The sequence below is a fragment of the Rhincodon typus genome, chromosome 2, assembly GCF_021869965.1.
Source record: "Rhincodon typus isolate 14 chromosome 2, sRhiTyp1.1, whole genome shotgun sequence".
Classification (NCBI taxonomy): domain Eukaryota; kingdom Metazoa; phylum Chordata; class Chondrichthyes; order Orectolobiformes; family Rhincodontidae; genus Rhincodon; species Rhincodon typus.
This window is the reverse complement of record NC_063333.1, coordinates 128,089,266-128,115,859: the sequence shown is the minus strand read 5'-3', so window position 1 is coordinate 128,115,859 and position 26,594 is coordinate 128,089,266. Positions and strand designations below refer to the sequence as shown.

The 26,594-nt window shown below is 39.0% G+C and overlaps 1 protein-coding gene across 1 annotated transcript in view; it reads left to right on the top strand.

Moving 5' to 3' along the window:
- Positions 1 to 26,220, top strand: part of pik3r4 (phosphoinositide-3-kinase, regulatory subunit 4) — a 58,948-nt gene extending 32,728 nt beyond the window's left edge. Inside the window, exons 10-15 of the mRNA XM_048615301.1 lie at positions 4,340 to 4,530; positions 8,707 to 8,932; positions 11,916 to 12,081; positions 21,312 to 21,476; positions 24,440 to 24,651; positions 24,923 to 26,220. Of these exons, the coding sequence (XP_048471258.1) occupies positions 4,340 to 4,530; positions 8,707 to 8,932; positions 11,916 to 12,081; positions 21,312 to 21,476; positions 24,440 to 24,651; positions 24,923 to 25,248 (1,286 nt within the window). The 3' untranslated portion in view covers positions 25,249 to 26,220. The remainder of the gene's footprint in view (positions 1 to 4,339; positions 4,531 to 8,706; positions 8,933 to 11,915; positions 12,082 to 21,311; positions 21,477 to 24,439; positions 24,652 to 24,922) is intronic.
- The last annotated feature ends 374 nt before the right edge of the window (positions 26,221 to 26,594 follow it).

Genomic DNA, 26,594 nt, shown 5'->3' with positions numbered 1-26,594 from the left:
GGTGAAGAAAGTGAATGTTGAAGTTGGCGCATGGACTGCCAATCCAACAGGTTTCTTTGCACTGGATGGCGATGAGCTGCTTGTGTATCTTGGAAACAAGTGGAGAGAGTTCCATCACAGATGACCTGTGCCTTGTCGATGGGTGGGTTTTAGGGAGACAGGAGGTGATTTACTTACCGTAGAATTTCTGGTCTGACTTGTTGACACAGTATTAAACAGTTGGTCCAGTTCCATCTCTGGTTAGTGATAACCCCTGGGATATTGAAAATGGGGGAGTTCAATGATGGTAATGCCATTGAATGTCAACTGAAGATAGTTAGATTCCCTCTTGTTTGAGGTGACCATTGCCTGGCACTTGTGGCATGATTGTTGACTTGCCACTTAGCCCAAGCCTGATGGAGATCCTGCTGCATGTGTACATGAATCACTATTGTGTCTGAGGAGCTGCAAGTGGTGCTGAACATTGTGCACATCAGTGAACATCCCGCTTCTGATCTGTGACAGGGGAATCCTTGAGACTGTTGAAGGCGGTTAGGCCAGGACATTTCAAATTATCTGGTCAGACTCAGCAGGTCTGTCACAGAACTTAGCTAAAGAGTTTGCTTGTAGGGTGCCTGTAGTGCTGTGGTAGTGTCCCTAACCTGAACCAGGAGGCCCAAGTGCAATTTGATTCCTTCAGATTTTAGTCATTAGTAGAGTTTTTTTTCACTTTGTTTCTATCTTTCTCTCAACCCCATTTTACTGTTACTTCACTTTTTGTGCATCATTTAACATTGAGCTATTGTTACCACTTCCTATTTTAAACTTCGAAATGTTTTCACTGAGACATTCAATATGTTTAAAGATATATTCTCTTGTTTGCCCTGCAAGGTCCCATATTCATATGGAGTCAGATTGAATTTGAAACTCTCGCTCTCTTCGCAGATGCTGCCAGGTCTGCCGAGTTTCCCCAGCACTTTGCTTTTATTCCAAATCTCCAGCATCCACCGTACTACTTTGCTTTTATCCATTCAGAAAACGCTACTGTTAATTGCTAATCACGTAAATTACCAAGCAATCATACCTCATAAGATTCATGGGAAGCTGTAAGATGCAAGTGCTGTTCATCTAAAAATCACAAAATGGATGTCTGGAGCCTGGAAATCCAAACTTTTAGTAGCTAGAACACGAAGTACGAATTAATCACCAGTAATTTTTGTACGGGTCACTGCTTTGTTGCTCCTCGTAGCCTTCTAAAAGGTGAAGTTATAACTTGCCCTTTCCGGTAGTCATGGACAAGAGAGAGAACGAAGCTAAATTTGTTGTTCTTCTCTAGTATCTGTAACACAGGTGATTTTCAATTTTGTTTCTCATTTTCATTTTTCTTAAAAGGCAGTGGTCTGTTTCCCATACTCTGTATTTGTGGTGTCCAGTTTTTAAATTATGTGCAACATACTCTAAAGAAAGTGTTGTAAGACCAATAAGCATGAAGCATTCAACCCAGGGAATAATTTTCGTAGCATATATCCTCATCAATGCACGTTCCCTCCCTCCTTACACACACCCCTCCCCCACCATCTCATGCCGTCTCTCCCTGACCCTCCATTGTGCGCGCGCACACACACGCATGCACACAGAAAAAGTTATAATTATGAATTAAAAGACTAGCATTAATTCATGTGAATAAGACTTCAGTGTTAAGATCCCAACTAATGGTACTACTGGATATATCAGATCCTAGATTTAAACCTGGCCTGACTGATTTTTTTAAAAAAAAGTTATTTTTAATGAGTAGTTTAGTCACTGAGATGCATTCAGAGTAGGCTGTAGATTTTCTTTGACAACCGAACAGCAATATAGTTCTTTTACAATAATAAATAAAATCCAACTATCTAAATGTACAAGCCTATTGGAAAGTTCTCCATGTGCAGCAAAATAAAATTTCAACCTGTTTCCTGACATTATCATTACAGAAAACCAACCATAAAATGACCTTTTAATATCAAATCTTTAAATTTTATTTAATTGATTCTCTGAAGTTTTTGTCCTGTGAACTATGGTGAAAACTTGCAAAATACACAGTAACCTAATAGTTTCTAATCAAACATTCCTGATCTGTAAGTTATAGAATATAACTCAACTCAGCAGAAAAAAATTTAACTTGTTCCCTAATTTTGAAAAACTGCTTTCTAGAAGAGAGGCAATGCTCCTCTGGCCTGCTGTTTTTAAAAACTTTTCAATATCTGTATTTTCTGACCAGATAATCCTCGTTTAATTTGAACAGAAAGCAAGTTAATGGCCTCCAATGTTTGCCCTTTTGTAATCCAACAGCATACAAACAGTTTTCCTTTAACACTTGAGGGATTCAATCACCTGCTGTCTGAAACATGTTGGAAATAGGTCACTTCCCAAAGAAATGGATAACCTAGTCTTGTTTAAATGATACCCTTCACAAAAGGTAATCAACACCCATATGTCACTGTCTTGAAATCCAAACCCTAAAAGTAATATTAATATATAAATCACATGTCTTCCATCATTCCAGTGAAGTCCATGTTCATTGGGTGCTCCTTTTCATTTGTCTCCCTCCTTTTTGTCAAACTTCTGTGTAGTAGAATTGCATTTGAAGGTGCAGCAGTTGTAACTTGGGAATTGACTCAGTCTGCAGGCAAAGTACAGTTTTTTATTTTTTTTTTCCAAAAATCATACTTTTGCATGAACTCAGAACTAGAGGCATGAATAGCTAAGCCCAGAGCAGCTTTTATTGTTGATTTGCTCTGGTGTTAAAAGATTGAAGTCGTAAGTATACAACTAAAGGCAATTCAAACAGGCCAGTTTCAGTTGCAAGTCTGGGGCTGAGTGCCTTGGCCATTTGACTCACATGGTGGATTTTGATGTCCTGGTCTCATTCTGTTGTGTTCTGTAGCAGATAACTTGAATCTTTAAAATGAAACAATTGTGGATATTAGAAATCGGAAACAAAAACAGAAATTGCTGAAAACATGGCAGGTCTAGCTGCAACTGAGGAGAGAAGTTCTGAAGAAGGGTCACCAGACCTGAAATGTTAACCCTGCTTTCTCTCCACAGTTATGAGATCTGGTGCATTTCTCCAGCACTTTTCTGTTTTTGAAGTGGAATCTTTAGCTCCATCTCATGCACAATGTATGTTGACGGTTTCCTTTGCTCAGAATTAGCTGAGGTAGGCATATTGTCATCTATTCCTTTTTGTGCTGGCTTGAATGCAATGTCCCTACAGATTGAAGATGCAACATTATAGAGAGATAGAGTTGGCTTTTGTCCTAGTAATTGCTAGAAATTTCCAGCAGGAACTGGCTTGTCTCTATTCCGTGTTCAACACTATCTTTGTTGGCCTAGTCAATATAGTGACTCTTAAAACAGTCACTAAATACAGATGCGTGTCTTTTTGAACTCTTGTTTGTGACCCATTTTTGTCCTGTATCTGTATGTTGAAAAACACTTCAACATAGAAATTTGCAGCAGCTACCCATGGTTCTGTAATTCTTAGACACTCCCACTCCTGGATGAGAGAACTTGTTTCAAAACTCCATATATGACTCGTAAACCACTGTGCTACATTATTGAAAACATTGATGGAAGACATTCATTAATTAGTGCATTGAACCTTTGAAATTGCAACATCAATGTACATTTGTTTTTGTCTTTGAGCATAAAATAAAAAGTCCTGCAACACTGTTCTTGTAAATATGTGCTGAATAATATAGCTTAACATTCACTATACTCCTTTTATTAGAATTTGATTTCAGCAGAACTTACGGGGTTTTTAAAATAGTTTGTCCTAAAAGCAGCACGTACCTGGGTATCGGATGAGTTCCCAGCATTAATTATTATGTGATTGAGTTTCAGGATAGCTCAATTTTAGTAAATAAATTGAGCAAATATCTTGATTTTTTTTTCAAGTATGTTCTTTGCCTTTTGAGGCGTCATTCTGCTAAGGTTCCATTTAAACAATTTTTGATTTTTCTTTGTTTGAATTTTAACATTTGCAGTGGTTGATCCTGAGGAATGAGACTGATTTGGGTTTTTAAATGTGTAATTATGGTCACTTGTGCCAGACCTTATTTTGATATGGGCAGACTGGCTTAAAAATCTGGCCCAAATTCAGTCAGAGTATAGCAGACTTAAGATCAGAAGTTCATTTCTCAATTGGAATACATCAAATTGTCGCCAAACTAAGTACAAAATCAAACTTAAAAATCTGGATATAGTTGTAATGAGTTATGAGTTTGAAGTCCACCTATTCATAGCTCATCAATAATAGGATTTTAGAAATTAATTACACAGCCAAACTTAAATTTTGTCTTCTGGTATTCAATTTCAGCAAGAAGACATGTGAAACAAGACTCAAATTTGAATGAAGAATGGAAGAGCATGTTTGGCTCTCTTGAACCTCCAAATATTGTTCAACCTAAAGTCCTTACAGCTCCTGCTGACCAAGAAAATACCACTGGAAAGAGTCTACGATCGGAGTCTTCACCAGGGATGATCACTACTAATCCAGCTTTGCAACAGGTTAATAGGTGCTTTATTGAATTTAAAATAACTTTTTTTTTTCTCTGTTGTTACTTTGCATAGCATTGACTGACTACTTATTTCCTGGTTACTATTTGATAACAACATTGGCAAGGCCTGGAAAATGGGAACTGCATAAGGTGCAAAGTGCCAGAGCCCAAGCCTTTGGCATGGGGGCCCAGGCTCAACTTGGAGCTTTTGCCTTTGGTAGCAGATCTCTTATTTTTAAAGTACCTATTTCGCGCCTCAATTTACTGGCACAGAAGCAGGTGGTGGGTTCTTGGCTCCGGAAAAAGTCGTAGCCCCAAAGATCCAGTTGGTTTAGAGTGAGACCCCAACAGTAAGGCCCCGGGTTTCTGGACAGGTTGGTAAGGTAGTGCATCTTACCATCTTCACAGCCATCCCAAACTCCTCCTCAGCAATATTAATCTCTCAAATATCCAGTGGCAGTTCCTGTGTGGGTGTGGGATGTATGATGTGTGCGCTTATGCGCGCATGCAGAGGGAATAAGTTTGTGTGTTATCACATTTTAGTGCCACAGATGCACCGTACCCATAGAGTGAAAAGTTAGTGTATGAGAGCTGTGAAGGGAGAGGAAGATGGACTTCTGTTGTTCAGCAGGAGGTGGGTGTCAAAATAAAACCAAGCAGCAGGATAATAGCAGCACAACGTGTATTATTAAAAATGCACACTAACTTCACACACACAAAAATTATATACTTTTAAATTTTCATATCCCAAATTTTCTGTTGGGAAGATAGTCAGTGCAGCAGCATAAACTGAACTTGTGGATCAGGACCATACAAAGCCTTAATGCAGCTGACTCTGCGAAAATTGCCTGGGAAGCTAGACTTCCAATGAGCAATTAGCTGGTGTTGATGGAAATCTTATTTCTAATGTGATGTCTCTGAGGTTGCCTATGTGAAACTTGTTCATTTCCCTCCCTTCCCTTTGAGCTGGGTGGGGAGAAAAAAGGTGCTTGTATCATGGGACTTCAGATCTGGCCCAGGACTTTCTCGACAGAGTCTGTGCTCCACAACAGCTGTTATAGTCTCCAAATTCCCAACCCCAAAATCTTAAACGATGACCCCATTTAGGGTAGTGACCCATATTTTGAGAATTGTTGCCCTAGCCCATCCTAGATCCCACCAGGTTGTGTTACAATGACTGTAAAACCGCTGGAAGCTGTGAATGTAGCAAGCAGTCAAATTGTAAATACCACATTAAACATGAGCCTTGTTAAGTAACATTGTTATGATTCCAGACACGTGCCAAATGCTGTTACAATCTGATTAGGGATCAGGAACTTCATTTTTATGTAAAGCATATGAAGTTTAAGATCCCAGGTATTTACTAAAAGAATAAAACGAGCTTTCATGGTTTTGAACAAACAAACTATTTTACTGAACAAAGTTAGACAATCTACATATATATCCAGAATTAATGTGAGCAATAAGTTAAGATTTCTCAGCAACAGGCCCATATGGGAGTGGCATTGTTGGACCCCAAATCTCATTAAAAATTTGTTTCCTGTAGAATGAATCCCAATTCTTCACTTTGAAGATCTATGCTTGAAACTCTGTCATGGTCTGCTTGAATGACTGTTCATGTCTTAGTCTCAGGGAAAGAAACTGAACTATATGTTCCTGAGGCCACAGTACAATATCTACTTCATGGGCACAATTCAAACAGTTTCATGCCGAACTGCCTTAAGGTTTCTCTGAATTCCAGTATTTCTCTGCAAATACTGCTTGCAAATTAATTCTGTCCCCACTTTCAGTTATCAAGTGGATTCTGAGACTTCAATGATCTCCCAATTTCTTGAGAGATAGTCACAGCACTTTTAGTTATAAAGAGACACTTCCGGCTGCTCTTCTCACTCTTAACACATTGCCAGCTAATGTCCAGAGCTGCTTTAGCTCCTCAGGAGCTCTCCTCAGTCCTGACCGATTGATTGGATCCTGCTAGCGATTGCATCTCTACTGCTTGGAGCCTCCTCCCTGCTTCTGCCTACCACCTGGTCACATGGTTTACCTGTTACGACTGTCACAGGACCCATGATCAGTGCAGACATTGTGATGACTTTGCAGTGGCCATTAAAGAACCCAGAGCAGCAAGCTGTCCATTTGAATGAATGATTTTATTGTCACATGTATTTTACAGTAATAAATACAATAAAATAGTGAAAAACATTCAATCAGAACCCCAATACAGTGCCATTTTGATAGTTTAAGAATGAGAGGAAAATTTCAAAGAGAAGTCCATGTGAGCTGGCTGAGAACCAGCACTGCCTTGCAAGACCCAATTAGTGTCGAAGTTGCCAATCCTCAGGCGCCAGCGTTTGCTGCTGGGCCAATTCGTCTCTGACAATGGTAGGTCTAGTGCAGGCCAGGGTGGAGTCTCTTGCCATGGCTCACCTCTTTGACGTTGTCATGATGCCCTTCTGCCACTGCTTTGCTGGGCCAGCACCAGACCTAACCAATGATGAAGTCACTGATCCTCAGGAGCCATTCTTTGTTGCTGGGCCTACCTTGCTGACGTCACTTCAGGGCTCACTGTCCTCCACCACGAGTTTGTGCCGAGATAACCACTGATGCCGTCCCAAACTCTTCACCCTAAGTATGTAAAGTAAAAAAGGAAAAAAGAAAGAGAAGCGGACGATGGCCTGTCTGCATGCTTGAGACTCCTGGTGTGTACCAGAAATTGGATTCTTGATGTCCACGTCGATGAACGAACCAGCAGTAACATGGGAAAATCTTCTTATGAAGCGAGTGCTTAGGATTTGAAGTGCTTGCCTGATAGGTTGTTGGATGTGATTCAGTAGTATTGTTCGTAAGGTAATTAATAAATATCTATTGGAATGAAATGTAGATATATTGGATAAATAACAAGGGAATGAGAATAACTGGATTACTCTTTAAAGAGCTGATTGATACTTGATGAGCTGGATAGCCTCCTGTTTGCTATTCTGCGAGTGTAATTGTTGTGATTTTTTTTTTGAATTGGAGCCTTTGTACTCACCTACCTGCACCTAAAAATGAACACTGCCTTTTATTTGAAAGTTGGTCATGCAGCAATCCATCAGTGCTTCCCTGGAGTATCATCATGGATATTTTGCTCATGTCTGGAATGGGGCAAGAACCACACCTGAGAGTACTGGCTAGCTGATAGTGATTATCAGAATTAGTTGACAACTAATTGGAAACTTTGAAAAAAAGACGAGTTACCTTTAGAAAGGTACTAGCTGCATCTGCTTTAACGTTTCAATTTAAGCTGCAATACAGAAAATAGTTAACCCGACCACAGGAAAAGGTTTTCCACTTGACATCCCTTTTTCTGTAAAGGGTCTTCATACTTTTACTTTGAGATCTATGCTGATCAATAATTGTAATAGGAAAAAAAGTTGCAGTTCTTGATGAACCTTATTTTGTCGATTGGAGAGTATGCTTATACAAGCAGCATTTCTGGAGGGTTGTAGTCAATCCTGTTTTTACTTATTTCTAACATTTTTCTATAAAAACACTTGATATTGGACCAGAATTTGCTGTTAAAATTACAACAAGGTGAAATGTGTTCACTGTTACTCATGAGTAAGTATTGCAGCAACTTTAGACAAGTAGATGCAGAATTAAATGTGAATGTCCAAACTTTTGATGTCTAAGTTTATTAGCTTTGCAAAACCAGATTATAGCACTTGGCCTCCCCGGTTTTCCCAAATTTTCTAGAATTGCCCAATAGACATACCACAAGTGCAAATGCCATATTGTTGATGTGATAAGTGTCGATGACAGCCTGTCAACCTCTCTGGCACTGAAAATGTTACAAATGTTAAATAAGTTTTGAGTTGGTGTTAAAGATTTTAAACAAACTGTGTAAAAGCAGGATCAGAACTTGTGTTGTATTTCTTTCCATCAAGAGTGATTAGTACCTGAATAATTTTGCAGATATGGTCATGAAAGCAAAAAAAAGTGAATGTTTCTTGAGGGTGAATGTTGTGATGGAAGTCTGTTGGCTGCAGCAAAAGATGGACAAGTTGGGCCAAACTTGTCTGTTTCTCTGTGATATGTGGTTGTTCTATGTAGTCTGACAACGTCATTGGCTTTCATTTTAATATTACTCAATGATTTAATGCTGAAAAATTCAAACTCCCTTTTATATTTTCACTTTTTTTTTAAGGTGTCTGAAGGGACTGGGGTACTAACAAGGAAGACCACTTCCTCCTTGTCAGTTCTGCAAGCAGGAAATGCCCCAGTATTGCCTCCTACTTACCAGAGACGCATTACTACGTGTGCAACTGAGCTCCAACATTTGATTCAACAGAAACGCGAACAGTGCAATGCTGAACGAATGGCAAAACAGTTGATGGAAAGTGCTGAATGGGAAAGCAAGCCTCCACCACCAGGTACACAAAGGCAATAAGTTATTTAAAGTTAAATCAATTTCACTTTGGTTTCTTTATTTATTAGCACATCTGAAGGATATGATCATTACACATGGTGCAAATTAAAAGTTTATGGGTGATAACTAGCTAGTTTTTTTTTTGTATTAGTATTAGTACACTTAAAGTTTGATTGCTTCAGCTCATCAAAATCATTATCCTGTTAATTAGGAAATGCAATTTCAGTATTTAAGCTTTTATCACGTGGATTACAAGCTAAAGCACCAACACCAACCCAAAATGGGCTAAGTTGGGTCGATTTAGATAATTTTAAAGTCTGAATCCAACCTCCAACCCATCCACTTCCGGTATTAATGTAGATGGGACAAGTACAGGCAGTCACCAGGTTGCGACCTGCTTCCATTTTGAATTCCATTTGTTTTGTAGATTTGTACGCAAGTTGGAACACATTACAGGACAATGTAAAGCAGCTGTTTGAAAGTACAGGAAATGTTTTTGTTGGGTCTTTAAAATTACATCCCTGTATGCGTTTGTATTTGTAGTACAACGGTTCGTAAGTCAGGCATTTGTAAATCGGGGACCTCCTGTGTGAGCAACCAATCGATCTGAAGGAGGTGTTTGGCTTTGTGTATTGGTCCAGTTTTTACAGTCAGTCATAAAGTCTTTGGCATTAATTTCACACCTTTCCTGAAACTAATTTAAATCTGGCACCAAACAAAGGGAATCTCCCAGGCCTCCATCAAACAGAGCCAACAGCCAATCATACAGAAATTTTTACCAAAGGTATGTGAAGAGAATAAAAGTAGCTTTTATCATCATTTTACAGAAACCCCCAAGTTGCTGAAGTAATATAAACAAACATTTTAAATTTTCTTAGTATGTGGATGTTTGTAATCATGTGGAGGCAACTAGCATGACACAATTATAAAATTAGTGTTTTATGACCAGAAAGGTGGTTCAGCAGTAAGGCATAAATTTTTGCAAGGTTTTTAACAGTGAAACTAATGGAGTTAAAGTGGAAGTTCACGCTAGTAGTGTTAGGTTGATTTGATTGCAGTCTGCTGGAACTTCCAACGGTGCACCCAAAGGTAATTAATCAAACTGACAGCAGTTTTCATGTTTAACAAGGCATTTTAAATTGCAGAAGTTGCTGTCATTTTAGAGGAGTTAAGATGGTAAATTTCTAATTGCTTCATTCACTACTGCTTAAGAAAATCCAGGTCCCTCATGTTTAACCAACATTTTTAACCTTGACTGAGTTTTTTGTGACCTTGGGGAAAACCGGAGATAAAGGAAAGCCAGGATTGCTAGATTCAGAATACAAGAGCCTTTTCACTTGTCAGTTTAACTTGCTTCCAGTTTACCTGCTTCAGTCATTCCCATGATTGAATATTCCTCTTGACCTTTTTCCCTCCTCTAAGTCAGTACTTTCAATCTCCTTCATGAAGCTGATAACTGTGCCCTCACGTGTGCATGCACACATGCCCAAGTACCCACCCACTCCTGTCCTGTTGGTGTTATTTGCTTCTGACCTCCCATTACCCTTTACTGTGGCAGTATTGACTGGCTCCAGTCTTTTGACATCAGAGTCTAACACTGGGCTAGCCTTCAATCAATTGTTCAGTTTGACAGGTCCCGAGGGAAACCTGGGTCTGCTGGTTTCCACCTTCAAACCAGCCTCTGCCTTCCACTTTCTAGCCCCAAAGCCTTTTCCTTAACTTTTATCAATTTGGCTGGATATATGTTAATTAATCCATTTAGTGCTAGATGTTTAAATTTTAATGTCTAAATTTAGTTTTATGATTTTATGCTTTCTCTGAAGGATCGGAAAGCATTTGAGGAGTAAAGGGAAAGGAAATATATCCTTCCTATCAGGTATCATTATTAAATAATAATGGTAAAAAATGCAGCGTGACCCTGTTCTGTTTGTTTGTGCTATCGAGACCAGAACAGGGTTATATATTTTGAAATAACAAGGTGTAGAGCTGGATGAACACAGCAGGCCAAGCAGCATCAGAGGAGCAGGAAAACTGACGTTTCGCTTTCCTGCGTCTCTGCTGCTTGGCCTGCTGTGTTCGTCCAGCTCTACACCTTTGTTATCTCAGATTCTCCAGCATCGGCAGTTCCTACTATCTCTGAATATATATTTTGAATATTTCTTTTGTAACGTACATGGAGGAATGTTATCCATGTTTAGCTACAGACTTTTTTCTAAATATAAAAGCAGACAGAAAGCTCTTAGAAAATATTTGTTCTCCAATCAATAAATCGAAAACTGTTTAATAAAAATAGCTGGAGCTTAGTTTTTCATGTTTTATTACCACTATGTGGTACGTGCTAGATAGTCATTAGAACATGAACTTTATTGTCTAAAAGTTTTGCATTGTAGTAATACATGTTGATGAGGGGGTAAGTTACAGAATTAAGTTACTTAAATCTCCACAAAATAAAGTGTGGATATCGTACATCACACTAACATAGCTTCTGTTTTTTTTTAAAGAATTCATTATACCTTTTGAATTGCAGAATTTTATGACACAAATGTTGCCTATTAGTGTCTGTTCTGATTATTTGAAGAATAAATCAAAATAAATCAAAATTAATCCAACTTTCCAGTCTGTTATCTTCATCTGCTTCAATATTTGTGCATTCTTCCATTGAATGATGCAGAGGTCTTTGCCTCAACCACGGTCTGGTTAATCATTTATTAAATGGTGGGATAGCTTGGAAGCTTGTGCTAATAATTTATAATGTTGTGTGCATGCTGAGTTCAGCTGACCAACTTTAATCCATTTTTACTTGTTAAGTCTAATGTTACATATCAACGATCACAGTTCATATGGTTAAATTTGTAATTTGTATTGAGCATTCTCAAGGATGTAGGTATTACCAGAATACTTGTGTGCTTGGAGAGAGAGGAACAATATCCTAGAATTGAGATTTTTTTTTTTCTATGCTCTGATAAGGAGTTTCATTGTCCATCTAGGCTGGCACCCCAAAGGGCTTCTAGTTGCACATCTTCACGAGCATAAATCAGCAGTAAACAGAATTCGGGTGTCTGATGAACATTCAATTTTTGCTACCTGCTCAAATGATGGCACTGTGAAAATTTGGGACAGTCAGAAGATGGAGGGAAAGACAACAACTACCAGGTATCAATGTAATATTCTCAAAGCTTTTTTTTAAGCATAACTATGTGAACAAGGACATGATTGTGAAGGATAGTACAAATCTGTAAGTTCAGTTTGGATTCATGACAAGAAAACTGCCACTGGATGCCAGTTTTGTTTTGATTAATAAAAAAAATTGGGAAGACCATTGCACGTCAAGATTATATTGAGAAACAAAACCAAAACACATTACTGAATAAACTGAGCAGGTCTGGCAGCATCTTTGGAGAGAGAGCAGTTAACATTTTACGTCCAATGACTCTTCTCCAGAATATGCTGCCAGACCTGCTGAGTTTTTCCAGCAATTTCTCTTTTGGTTTTGTTTCTGGTTTCCAACATCTGCAGCTCCTTTAGTCTTTTAAATCAAGATTATATGCATTTGATCGGGAAAAGAACTGTGACTTGGATGTTTAGGAGGTCTGAAAATGCAGTTGAATTTCTGGAGTCCCTGAAAAGTATTACTTGTACTACATACTGTAAAGGACACATGCAAGAATGCCAGATAAGAGCAAGAAGCAATGTCAAATGAGATCTCAGAATCCAAAGCTGGATCACACCAGCGTTGATATTGAATCCCTTCTTGATTTGTTGTGGATGTTCTAACTGAGCAAATGAGACAGCAAGTGCCATCATTGATGTTTGCAGATTACATGGAGCTATGTGATGTGGAAGTTTCATGACTGAGGAACTGGAAAAAGCATTGGAACACTGGGCATGAAGATCAGGAGGCTCAAAGAACTAATATATGGATTATTAAATTAAGCCTAGTGAAAAGGAGTAGAGCAAATACTCTTTATTCCTGAATGGTCTGGCCTTAATTTTTAATGTTACAAGGCATCTATACATGGAATGGGTGGTAGTGTTTTGGAACTCTCTCTTCCACAAACAACAGTTGATGCTAGGTCAGTTGTTAATTTTAAATTCAGGATAAACTTTTGTTAAGCAATAGTATTAAGGGATGTCGACCAAAGTCAGCTACAACTCGCTGAAAGGCAAGACAGGCTCGAAGGGCTGAATGGCCTACTCCTGAGTTTCTAATGTACAAAAGATTATAAATAAAGACTTTGAGAAAGTGAGTAATTTCAAGTACCTGGGATCAGTGGTGGTTGAAGATGGAAGAGTAGAAATTAAGTTATGGGTCAGTCCTAGTTGGAGTATTTAGAAGTGTGATGGAGCGTTATAACAAAATTATCCCTGAACTAAGAGGAAGAACCTACAAGATAGTTGAAAAACTAGCTGTAGTAATCCGATTAGGAGCTGTCTATTGGTTTCTCTTTTCTTTCCACTTTTTGTTTGACTGCAACAGATTTTATAAAAGGACATGATTTATCAATATAGTGAGTGTTTAATGGTTTATATGCTGTGATCATAAAAGACAAAATAAGACAGGTTTTCTTGCATTTTTAAAAGTGGATATTTTTATGGTACTTAACGGAATATAAGTAAATTATTTTTAAAACGACCCTCCAACTTTCACACGGACATGCACATGCTCTCAAAATTCACATGTAACAATTTGGTTACAGAGTGAGGAAGATAAATTAAGTAATTTAGAGTCACGTAAAATTAAAGGACATTCAGCTCTTGAAGTTTGACCTGGCTGCTTTTGGGGCAAATTCAGTTGTCCTGCATATTTGGCATTAAGGTGATTTAATCTGTTCTTCTCGTGATGACAATGCTAGGTTGAATTTTTGTTTTTAAATCTGTTTGTTAACAAATTGGTAAAACAGCAGACAGATTCTAAAAACATCTAATAAGAGCAAAATACTGCTGATGCAAGAAACCTGAAATAGAAACGGTAAGTGCTGGATAAACTCAGCAGGCCTGGCAGTAACTGTGGCAAGATAGAGTTAATGTTCTGACTCTGATATGACTTCTTCGGAAAAATAGTCTTCAGACTGGAAATGTTAATGTGTTTCTCTATTCACTGATACTGCCAGAGTTGCTGAATTTCTCTAGCACTGTTTTTATTTCAAAAATACTTGATGGAATGGAGTGAGAAAGAAAAAGGGAACCTGTTCTCGGGACTGAATCTTCTAGGTCTTTTAGAAGGGCTGATGGGAGATTTTAAATGGGTGGAAGGCGAAATGTCAGTTTCCTGATTGCAAGTTAAACTTTTGCTATTCAGTTCATGGAAACTTTCCGGTGGATTGGCTTTTCCAACCTCTTTTGTATTAATTAACATTTCATCATTTGCGCATTAAAATCCCAGTGAGCTGGAATTACATTCACAGGCACAATTTTTGTGCCAAGAACTGGAAACTACCATGGTCCCAAACAGGGTAGACAGCTTACCCAAAGTTCTGTTGAGTTCTCCTGCAGAAACAAGCAAATTTTTGGCACAACTGCTTACAGTGGTATGGATGAAGGCTGACCTTGTTGAACAGTTCAATTAAAGCTTATAGTTGGAATTCAGGCTTCCGCAATTAATAGCTTACAGTATTAGAGATGAAGGCTGACTGCGCATACTTGTTAATGGTATTGGGACAGTGACACTGGCTCATTTGAGCAAATCCAAATGGGGCAGGCATGCATGATTTAATTCGAAAGGGGAATCAACTTAAAAAGGGCAACAAATAAAATTGAGGTGCAATATAAAAAGGGGGTTCAACACAAAACGTTGATAAATAGGTGAGGTGGCTGCAAAGAAAAGGAAGGGATGTCAACTAGATTGATCCTATGTAATGGAAGGGGTATGGTGATAGTCGAGCCCCACTAATGCATGTGTTTCGCCATTAGTAAAAATGTTTGATTCAGTCACCTGAAAGTGGCCAATTATTTCCAGAATGTTTCATCTGTTTGTTTTTGTTTGTTTGTTTGAACACAAAGCTAATTTGATGTTATAAAACTATAGTCTCTTCCAAAGACAACTTTTCCACAGTAATTGAAAATTAATTCCCATCTCTTGTCTCCCTGAAAGCTTTGCTTGGCTGTTTTTCCCCAAAGTCACTCGATTTCCTGTAATTAGCCATGCTGCTTTTGAAAAGCATAAAAGATGGAATATGACTATCTTGCATCAAGATGGACCTCATGACATTAGTCATCCTATTCTGTTACACTCCTCACCATAGCCCACAATGTTCAAATCCCTGTAAGTTTCCGCCTACTGATTTTTGGCGACCTGTGAAAGTTCACAAATTTACTTCAACACGACATAGATCTTTTTCAACTGATCCTGCTTTAAGGTTGTTTCTTACATTTTCAAGGTTGAGCGAGAAAAGAAAAGTTTGCTTGCTGCAAGTTTTGGAGGACTTTTCCTTTCATTGACAAACCCAAAGGTTCTTGTAAAATGAAACCAACTTCAGAAGAGTGTTGCCAGATGACCTTCAGTATGTAGGCCCCATCTCTTCCACACCAAGATTTTTCAGTAATTAAAACAATAAAACTCACCTCGACTTGCCATTGGGGGAAAATCCAAAGCCAGGCAAAAACAGCGAAATGAGCATGTAGCCATACCAATGCCCCACCTACCCCTTGCCGCGATCACCTTCTGTCCCAAGTTTAACAGAGCCTGCGGTACCCACGTTGGTCTGTACAGCCACCTATGGATTCTCCCGGAGTGGAAGAGTCATTCTCATCTGTGAGGGACTGCCAATGACTGAATGATGTGCAGCACTTATAAGAACACTGGTATTAGGTTCTGAGTGAAAAGATGGCTGGGTACAGTGAAATAGCTAAAGATGGAAATCAATAAAGCTTTATATGATATGTGTCTGATATTTATCAGGTGCTCCTCCCAAAGCTAGCTTTTGTGGTGGTGTCCTTGTCCCATGCAAATCTTCAGTGAGAAGCTCTGATGTCAAGATTTTCCTGGTTCTATTTAGAGTTCAGTCGGGTGGTGGTGCACAAGTAACTGTGTGATGTAGCTCCTTTTTTCTGTTTTAATTGTAACCCCTGGCAGATGCCAAAGAGGAGACAGCATCACCGGTGCAAGTGGTATTTGTGGGTAGATGCAAATCATAGATTGTACATCCGGAGATGCCTGACAGCCATTCTTATGTGACATTCCTCTGCAGTGACTAGCTTGCTGACTTTCACTCATTAAGGTCATGAAGTATTTGGTAGACAGTGGCAGGCTGCAAGAGATTATTTATCCTCTTGCAGCACTCATCTAGACTGCCTTGGTGATTCAGCCTGCCTCTGGTTCCTTTTCCCTTGGAAGGAGGATGTCCCTTTATCCAGAAACACACACTGTCAACACTTCTCGGAAGTTGTTGCTTAAGCCATGGCGCTGCCTTTTGCCAGCTTTGTCATGTGTTGAGGAGAGAGTAAGAGTGATGAGAAAAACTTGGTCAATGGTTCTGTGTCTTCAATACTGCAGGAGATGAAAGACTTTTAATAGCACTTTTCTTACATATAATCATGGGGAATTTCAGCTGGACTAGAGAAATGAGGTTGGTAGCAGATCTCAAACAAAGAAATTCATGGAATGTCTGAGAGTTTGCTTTTTTTCTGGAGCAGCTTGTGGTAAAGCCCACTTGGGAACATGCAGTTCTGGATTTGGTGATGTGTCATGAGATAGACTTGATTAAGGAGCTTAAGTTGAAGGAACCCCTAGGGGGCGGTGACCAAAATATGAAACAATTTGCAGATTGAGAGGGAGAAACTTGAATCAGATGTAATAGTATTACAATTGAGTAAAGGTACCTGGTAAAGACATGAGGGAAGAGAGGGCCAGAGTTGACTGCAAGGGGAGCCGAGCAGAGAAGACTGTGGAGCAGCAATGGCAAGAGTTTCTGCGGGTAACTGGGGAGGCAGAGCAGCAATTCGTCACAATGAAGAAGAAACATACTAAAGAGAGGACGAGGCAAGGGAAGTCAGGGACAACGTAAAAGCAAAAGAACAAGCATATCATGTGGTGAAGATTAGTGTGAAGCCAGACGTGAGACAGAGGCAAGAGTAGATATTGGGCTGCTAAAAAATGAAGGTGCAGAGGTGGTAATGGGGAACAAAGAAATGGTGGGTCATTGCATCAGTCTTCACAGTGGAAGACACCAATAGCATACCAGAACTTCAAGAAGTCACGAATGACGAATGATTTATTTACTGTCATTTGCGTTTTACGGTCACTAATATAGTAAAATACAGTGGAAAAACTTCAATAGCTGTCACAATCTGGTGTCATTTTTGAATAGTTTAAGAATAAAAAGGATAAAAGCTATAGCTGAAAGAGAGTTCTGAGCCCGGAGCCAGCTCACAAACGGCACCTGCACTGCCAACAATCCTCCATCGCCTCTCTGTTGCCTGCACTGGACATACCAACTTAGTCACTCTCTTTAGGTGCCATCTCTTTGCCACTGGGCCCACCTTGCCAATGCTGATACCTGGTCATGTGCCAAACCCACACTTGCCTTGCAACCAGGATTTTCTAGCTCCACCACCACTTTGGCAACAGTCCCATTCTGGGCTTCTGCAACTTATTGTGCCTGGCTTTACTGGCGGGCAAGGCAACCGCTGTTGTCTCGCCAAGAGTCCTGCTCCGGCCACCACCCTCTGATGTCGCCTGGCAAGCACCACCATCTTAAAGCCCACTGTCGCTGCTGCCTCATAGCTGGAGGAGCTTGGTGACCATTGCCGCCACTGGTCCTGAATGCCAGGAGCACGCCACCACTACTGCCAGTCGCCCTGAGGAGCTGCTGTTCCACACACACAGCTCACCAGCTGCCATGCTGATTTTTGCCAACTAATCCACCGCAAAAGACTCCAGTAAAGAAAAAAAATGCAAGAAAAAGAGCAGGCAAAAAGAAAGTATGTGGTAGTGGATGAGCCTTGGGCAAGGCCCTGCACGCAGCCCTGCTTCTCAGCCACCATGAGGGGACAGGAGTGAGTGTAGTGGCCATCATGATGGAGAAGTTGCTGGCGAAGCTGAAAGGTCTGAAGGTGGATAAACCAGATGGACTACATCCAGGATTTTGAAGGAGATAGGTGATCTTTCAGAAATCACAAGAGTCTGGGATGGTCCCAGAGTACTGGAAAGTGGCCATTGTAACATGCCTGTTTAAGAAGTGAGGCAGAAGACTGGAAATTATAGGCCAGTTAGCCAGACCTGTGTCATTCTAGAGTCCGTTATTAAGAATGAGATTGTGGAGTACAGGGAAGTGCATAGTATAATAGGGCTGAGTCAGCATGTATTTGTCAAGGGGAGGTCATGCATCAAGTTATAATTCTTTTGAGGAGGTAACAAGCAAGTTAGACAAAGGAGAGCCAGTGGATGTGATCCATTTAGATTTCCAGACAAAGTGCCGCACAAGGGGCTGCTAAATAAGATAAGAGCCTGGCAAGGGACTGGCATGGATAGAGGATTGGCTGACTAGCAGAAGACAGTGAGGATAAAGGGTTTTTTTTTTGTTGTTTTTTTTTTCGGAGGGCAGCTGGTAACTGGTGAGTCTGCAGTGGTCTGTGCTGGGACCACAGCTACTCGTGTTATACATTTTAATGATCTGGATAAAGGAACTGTGAGGGCATTGTTGCTATATTTACAGATGATGCAAGGCTAGATGAAGGGGCAGGTAATGTTGCAGAGGCACAGAGGCTGCAGTAAAGCTTAGGCTTGGAGAGTGGACAAAGAAGTTGCTGATGGAATAGAGCGGTGAGACATTATGCACGTTGGTAGGAAGAATAGAGGCATGACGCTACTTTCTAACCAGGCAAAGACTTCAGAAATCTGAAGCATAAAGGGACTTGGGAGTCCTAGATTCTCTTAAAATTAACGTATAGGTTCAGTTGGCAGTTAAGGTAAATGCAATGTTAGCATTATACTGCGGAGGCTGTATAAGGCTCTGGTCAGACCATACTTAGAATGTTGTGAGCAGTTTTGGGTCCTGTATCTAAGGATGGATGTGCTGCCCTTGGGGGCCCAGAGGCGGTATTCACTAATGATCTTGGGGATAAAGGGCTTGTTAAATGAGGAGCAGTTGAGGACTCTGGGTCTGCACTTAATGGAGTTTTGAAGAATGAGGGGGAATCTGAAACTTACAGAATACTAAGAGGCCTTGACAAAGTGGACATGGAGAAGATATTTCCGCTATTAGAAGAACTATGACTAATAGGGGAGACTAAGAATTGAGGCCATAGCCTCTGAGTGAAGGGAGGACTTTAGAACTGAGAGGAGGAAGAATTTCTTCAGCCAGAGGGTGGTGAATCTGTAGAATTGACTGCCACAGAAGGCTGTGGAGGCGAAGTCATTGAGTATGTTTAAAACAGAATAGACAGGTTCTTGATTAGTAAGGTGAGAAGGTAGATGATTAGGTTTGGCCCCTCCAGCAATTCAATAAATTCATAGCTGATCTGATTATTCCACATTTCTGCTTACTCTAATATGATCATGAAAAGTGTATTCCAGTTTCCTCATTTACATGAGATTATGTCCGAACAGATTCCTTCTACAGCCAGAGTTCCATTGTTTAAGTGATTACGCTTAATGGTCTGTCTTCACCAGTATCCCAGATGCTTGTCTGAATGCTTTGCTAATGGTGTACGAGATAGCTCCCATTCATCCTCTTTGAAGGCTGCTGTTCCTGGCGTGGCGTATGCAGACAGGTTGTCTCCGGTGTAACTGTCTGACTGTAATCTCAAATCATGGGCATGTGGTTTTAATTTTTTTATAATTGAAATGAATTTCCAACTAGTAAATTTGGAAGTTTTCTTTATATAACAAGGCTGATTTTAGGGCAGCATTTCGTATATTGAGTAGAAACTTGGCCAACAGCAAGAAGAGAACAATGACAATGTACTAATAACTGATACTAAAGCAAATGCTCAGATGGATATGTGGAACAAAGAGGAAGGAAAAAATTGGGAGCTAGTAACCGGAGTCGGTGAAGGTAGCTACGAAGTGATTTGGAAAACTTTGGCTATCTTGATGCAGAAATGGGAAGGAAATGTGAGGCGATTGGACATGGGACTGCCAGACAGAAAAGAAAGAGACCTCGGAAAAGATGGAAAGATGTGGAGTTGAAAGCTTAAGTGTAGTTGGATAGGAAGAGAAATGAATGAGTGACTGACAAGAGGAGATGGAGATTGGTTATCGACCAGAACTGCACTACAAGCAAAATGGAGGAATCTGAGAAAAGAGAAACCAGGAATATGGTCATCAAATTTATAAGTTGGACATAAAGATAAGAATGCATAAAATGGTTATTTAAAGTTCACTTTAGAATGACTCTATTTTCCAACCAACTTGAAAACAATTATTCCTACTTTAATTAACATCTGTTCTAAAAAAAATACTAGTATCGTTGTAAATTACTGCTTCACAGTATTTAAGATTTCATGTAGAAGTAGCTTAATATAGAATTGTACAGGAAACCTTGTTTCAAATTATGGTAATTTGTCATATCTTTTTCATTTAATCTATTGCAGATTCTCTTTATAATTAACCAGTTTCAGCTTTGTGGTAGTTACAGTAAGCTTAATAGTATTTATTTCAGTTTTGTGAAAGACTGACTTTTCCAAAATAAGTATATTTTGTGGCTTGGCAAGTTTCTCTTCTGTTCTTTTCAAAAAAAAAAATTCTGACGTGCCAGTTTGATACTAATTTTTTTTTTAAAGATTGTCCATTTAGGGGATGGAATTTAATTGCATAGTAATATAATCAAAAGGAGTTTGACTTTTCTATGTAGTTAAGTCTGTTATTTAAGACATCAGACTTCCAATGTTTCGCTATTTCAAAACTGACTGGAACCAGGGTAGAGATCAATTAAAAGATTTTCTTTAGTTTCCCTAACAATACTCTGGTGGGTAGCTGTATTATAATTTGTTTGGCCAAATTGTACTTTGTTATTTCAGTATTACTACCGTGGAGCAATTCGGAATGAATTAAGGACATGTATTTTGAAACGATTTGTTTTCAATGCGACATTTTTGAATAGGAATAATAAAGGTCATCCAGCCCTTGAGCTTGTTCTGATCATGAGTGATCTGTATCTAACATCCATTGATCCATCTTGCTTGCATAACTCCAGCCTAATGAAAATCCATTAATCTCAATTTTAAATTTTTTTTAATTGATCTACCGTCAACAGATTCTTTCCAGCACCTTTTTGTGTAAAGAGGTGTTTTCTTCAGAAATGTGATTGATTTAAGTCAGGGTTTATCTCATTATTCTGAACTAAAGCAAATAGGCAGTTCTCTACGGAGTATGATTTATTTATTTAGTACTAATACTTTAATTGTTATGAGTAATTTTCCTTTTGTTGAATTGGTATTTGTAGATCAATTTTGACACATTCTCGTATTGGAGGAAAAATTAAAACTCTGGCCTTCTGCCAGGGTTCCCATTATCTTGCTGTGGCTTCAGACAATGGTACTATCCAACTCCTTGGAATTGAGGCCAACAAACCTCCAAAATCACCTAAAATACATTCTCTTCAGAGCAGGTACATATTCTCTAAAATGTTCATAGTTTTATCATGTTAGTATCATATTCAGGTATTTTCAAAGGTTTGGTAATGAATAAATGGTTTGCTTTTTCTATTCACTGAAATCAATGGTATTATTGGAAAATAAAAGTAGATAAAATTGTTCCCTGGACTTTTTGGTTTCAGAGAAGAAAAATAGTTTTTGAATTGTTATTATTATTCTTAGCAAATTCTTTAATGGGCTGTTCCATATGAAGAAAAAACAAGTTGTCTGGTCTAGGGATTGTATCCCTGGCTTATAAAAGGGAGGACACATTGTGGATTTTTTTTTGTAATATAGTTATTATTCCCATTCCTCCTCCTCCTCCTCATTATTATTGTTATTTCATCTTCCAGTTAAACATTGAGTTGTGTTTCTGAAATCCAGCAGCATTTTTATGTCCCACTTTATTCCTCTTGTGTTACTATATAGTTTTAAAATTTTCTACTTGTTGCGCACTATTAGCAATACAGTAGTGCAAGCACAAACATCAAATATTCGAGGCTGCTTATCCAAGATTTAAGAAGAAAATCTTTAAATGACAACAACATCTTACTTTGAAGCTTTTTAGTGCCTCTGTCAGTGATGGATCTAATTCTGTCTTTTCATCAAAATTCAAGTGACATTATCTTGTAAAGCTATCCAAAATGCTTTCAAAAACAGTTGTGGTAACTTGATGGCTCCTTGTTTCTATTAGCTGTTCCTATGCCCATTACCATTTACAACACTCACTACATTTAACGCATCTATTTTGGAGCTTAATGTTGCCAGTTTTAGAAACCACCTGACTAAAAGTTATGAGTGCTCTGAAATCTATGGTATGCCTCTTGCTATTCTATGTTCCACTTTTCTCATACTGTTTAACCAACTTCATAATTCTTTTTTCACAATTTGCCCATAAGGACTGTTACATGGCAGCCAGCTTGTGTACAAACTATAGAGGGCAAAAAATTTGCCTTTCTTTTCATATAGAAATCAATCCTACTGAGATATTTTTCTTCCAAGTAAATGTTTAGAACATTTACCATGCAACATCACGATTTACCAAAATGTAGTGAAGGTATAAATTATATGCTTGCAATTTTTCAATACACATGCATGTACTAGACTAACAAGGCCAAAACCCTGTTGGTGGAAGTTTTAACAGATTGTGGTTCTGTGGTGATTTGTTTATCTTTTCCTCCACAGAAAGGAAGACCATTGCACCTATAACATGTATGCCAGACAATTAAATAATTGGATTGCTAGGTTTTTAATACGCTGATTTAGTACTGATGTTAGTACTGTTATTTTTATTTTTGAGTTCTGGCTTTAGCATGATTAACCTCCTAAGCATGATGGAATATGCATACTTGAATGTACTTTTTTTTTATCATGGTTGTACGAAGGTTTGATTATTTCCTTGAGCAGTGCACTGCTTAAATGACTTTTGTGTTGTACAAATGTTCATTGTCGAATGCATTAACAATTTTTGTAAAGATGGATCCTCACAAGATGCCTTTGAAGATTTGATAAATGCTTCACTTGGTCTTCTAGATGACCTAAAACCAGTAGCTGTGTACATTCACCCAATATTAGATGTAGCCACATAGTTTCCAAGGAAAACTGCCAAATCTTAGAATCCTAGAATCCCTACAGTGCGGAAAGAGGCCATTCATCCCTTTGAGTCTGCACCGATCCTCTGAAGAGCATTCCACCTTCACCCAGCCCCTTACCTACTATTCTGTAACCTTGCATTTCCCATAGCTAATCTACCTAGCTCTGCACACTACAGACAATTTAACATGGCCAATTCACCTAACATGCGCAGCTTTGCACTGTGGTAGGAAGCCGGAGCACCCAGTGAAAACCCATGCAGACATGGTGAGAACATGCAGTCTCCACACAGACAGTCATTCAAGGCTAGAATTGAGCGCAGGTCCCTGGCACTGAGGCAGCAGTGCTAGCCACTGTGTTGCCCATGTGTCCCTTCTTTGACAAATCGATGCACCTAATAGTTATGGATTCAACATGTACTGCTTCCTGCCATTATGAACAGTATGAATTTACAGGCTTTTTAAAAGTGTTTTGGGTGCAGGCATGATAAAACAACATTCGGCAATGTTGATTGATTCCATCTTGCTCTAATTAAATCTTGTTCCTTTGTTAACAGCACAATAACTAACTGTAATGGGAGCCTTCCTGGTTATCAAAGTGCCTTGCTTAGTTCTATTTTTCCTTTCCTCATTCTATGTAGCTCGCGTGTAGTATTCATTATTTTTCAGATCATGCGCATTTAAATTTTAAATTTGAAGTAACATGCTTTATGTTCGGAGTTGCAAATTAACATTTGTGTGAATCTGCTTAAACTTTTCCTGCCCCATGGCCAGTTGATTGATAAACTAATGAGAAAGGGATGAATAAACTGTCTTTCAGTAATGCCTTCTAATCTCAAATCAAATTGTTACTTTCATAAGCAATTTTGTGCTAAAATAACATCTAACTTATGATGGCATTATTGAGCACAGCCATTGTACTCCTGAGTAATTTCTGTCAATTGAAATTATACACTCATTGTGCTTAAATTCATCTCATTGCTAAAAAGGTATTTTGAAATTAACAGTATGATTCAGAATGACTATCTGACAACTGCAATAAATCTGAGCCAGATTAAATTCAAACTCTGGATACAGGATAGCAATTCTAAGTGATGTTGAATCATCTTTGGTACATCTCAATTTTGAAAGTGGGACCTTGAATTGAAGGATGAGCTTATAAGTGTATGGTAAGATCTCAAGAGTGGAAGAATGATTCCTGGTTCCAAACCTAATTTGATGCAAAATCAATGCTGCTGCTCAGTCTTATTGATATTTTACAGAACTCTTACTGTAAGAAGCTAACAACTCTCTTCATATTCATGTTCATGTTGATGCAAATTTATCTGCTATGTTTTTAATCCAAGAGCTTTGGACCTGAAAGAAGATGGCTGTGTGGTGGATATTCATCATTTTAATGCAGGAGCACAGTCTGTTTTAGCATATGCAACTGTAAATGGTTCTTTAGTTGGCTGGGATCTGAGATCATCAACAAATGCCTGGACATTAAAGCATGATTTGAGACTTGGACTCACTACTTCCTTTGCTGTAGATATACATCAATGCTGGTTGTGTATAGGTAAGTATTACTTCCCATATTTGTTTGTCAAGTTTTTGTTCTGCACTGTAGCATGTTTTGAGTAACATTTGGATAGGGCAAATAGATCCAACAGTAAAATGTAACTGTGACACATTTGGCCTTTGTAGCAAAATTTTGTTTGGCTTATTTTGCAGTCAAAGACATGATTGTCGGAAGTATTAATTTTGGAATAGGTGATAATTTTGGGCATTGAAAATGGAGATGCTTGTAAAGCTTTCTGTATTTGTTTTGTAACTTTTTTATTTAAAAGGTACAAGTAATGGCACTATGGCTTGTTGGGATATGAGATTTCAGCTGCCTATTTCAAGTCATTGTCACCCAGCCAGGGCTCGCATTCGGCGTCTGCTTATGCACCCTCTCTGCCAGTCATGGGTTATTGCAGGTAAATTCAGTGCATCATTCAGATTACTTGTCACTTATTACTTTTTAATCTCCTTCCTGGCTGTTGGATCTTGTGCAGTAAACCCACAACCATTGTGGAGATTCTGCTTGTTTTTTTTTTTTTGTTTGAAGGATGCCTACAATTTTTTTTTCATGTATCTGAAGCTCATCATGAGCACACTAGCGACTTCTTAAGTAAGAAAAGTGGGCAGTACATGGCTTTCATAATACTAAATTTAGTTCATATCATTGCATTGCTCCTGATTCTTTATTGGTTGGGTTCCTGACAGTTGTCAGCCTTGTTTTGAAGGGTATCTTTGTCTCGAAACAGTCAGTTAGTAAGTCTACTTCAAGGTGCTAAGAAATTGGGGACTTCTGCAGTACAAAGGTATGTGGCAGCTGTCCTGGTATCATATACAGATGGGTAAACATCATCTTGTAGTAGACGCACATTGATTAAGTAGAGCATTTCTTGTTGAATACTGTTAAGGGGATCCTTGTACCTCGTTTGTCATATGCGCAAATGACACCCTTTTGGGAGCCAGCCAGAGCTGAAAATCTGAGTATCTACTCACTTCAACAGATATCATTGGTGGAAAAGTTAAAATAGTCACCTGTCTTATGCATAACCCAAAATTATACAAGTGCCTCTGGCAGAACTCTGCAAGGATCCAAAAAGAACTATGTTGAGGGTGATGATGATTTTAACAGCCATTGGTCAGTTGTGGCCATCAGGTCTACTTGGCAGACTCTGCAAATGCTTATCACAACCTAACAGAAAACCCTAATGCCTGAAAACATGAGGAAACTATCCTCTGCATGGTGTGTACTGCATGTGGGTATAGTCTCCTGCCAGCTGCGCCTGTTATTCCCTCTGTAGTGCTGCAGATTGGCTCACGTTACTGTTGGTTGTCTGGGTCCTCGATTTGAGGCCCAAAGTGGCATAAGTGACAGCATGCTGATTTGATGGAGGACCAGACAATCGTACCTTCAAAATTGTCAAGGTTGTCTCTCGGCACGAATACTGCAAAAGTCTTTCACGCTGGCAAATAAAACAGCAGCTGTGAGGCTTCAGTATTTATTTTTATTCATTAATGGGATGAGGGCATTGCTAGCTAGGCAGCATTTATTACCCATCCCTAATTGCCCAGAGGGCAGTTCAGAGTCAACATTGCTGTGGGTCTGGAGTCACATGTAGCCCAGACCATGTGAGGATGGCAGTTTCCTTCCGTAAAGGACATTCATGAACCAGATGGGTTTTCTGAAAATCGACAATGGATTCACGGTCATCATTTAGATTCTTAATTCCAGGTATTTTATTGAATTCAAATTCCATCTGCTGTGGTGAGATTCAAACCCAGGTCCCCAGAACGTTATCTGGGTCTCTGGATTAATAGTCCAGCAATAATACCACTAGGCCATCGCCTCCCCACCATATTCATGATTCGTCTATTTGTTGGCATATTTCCTTCTATTATATAAATATGCATTATAGAAGCTTAGTGATAATGTCCTTTCTACCGTCCTTTCCTCTCTGGGTA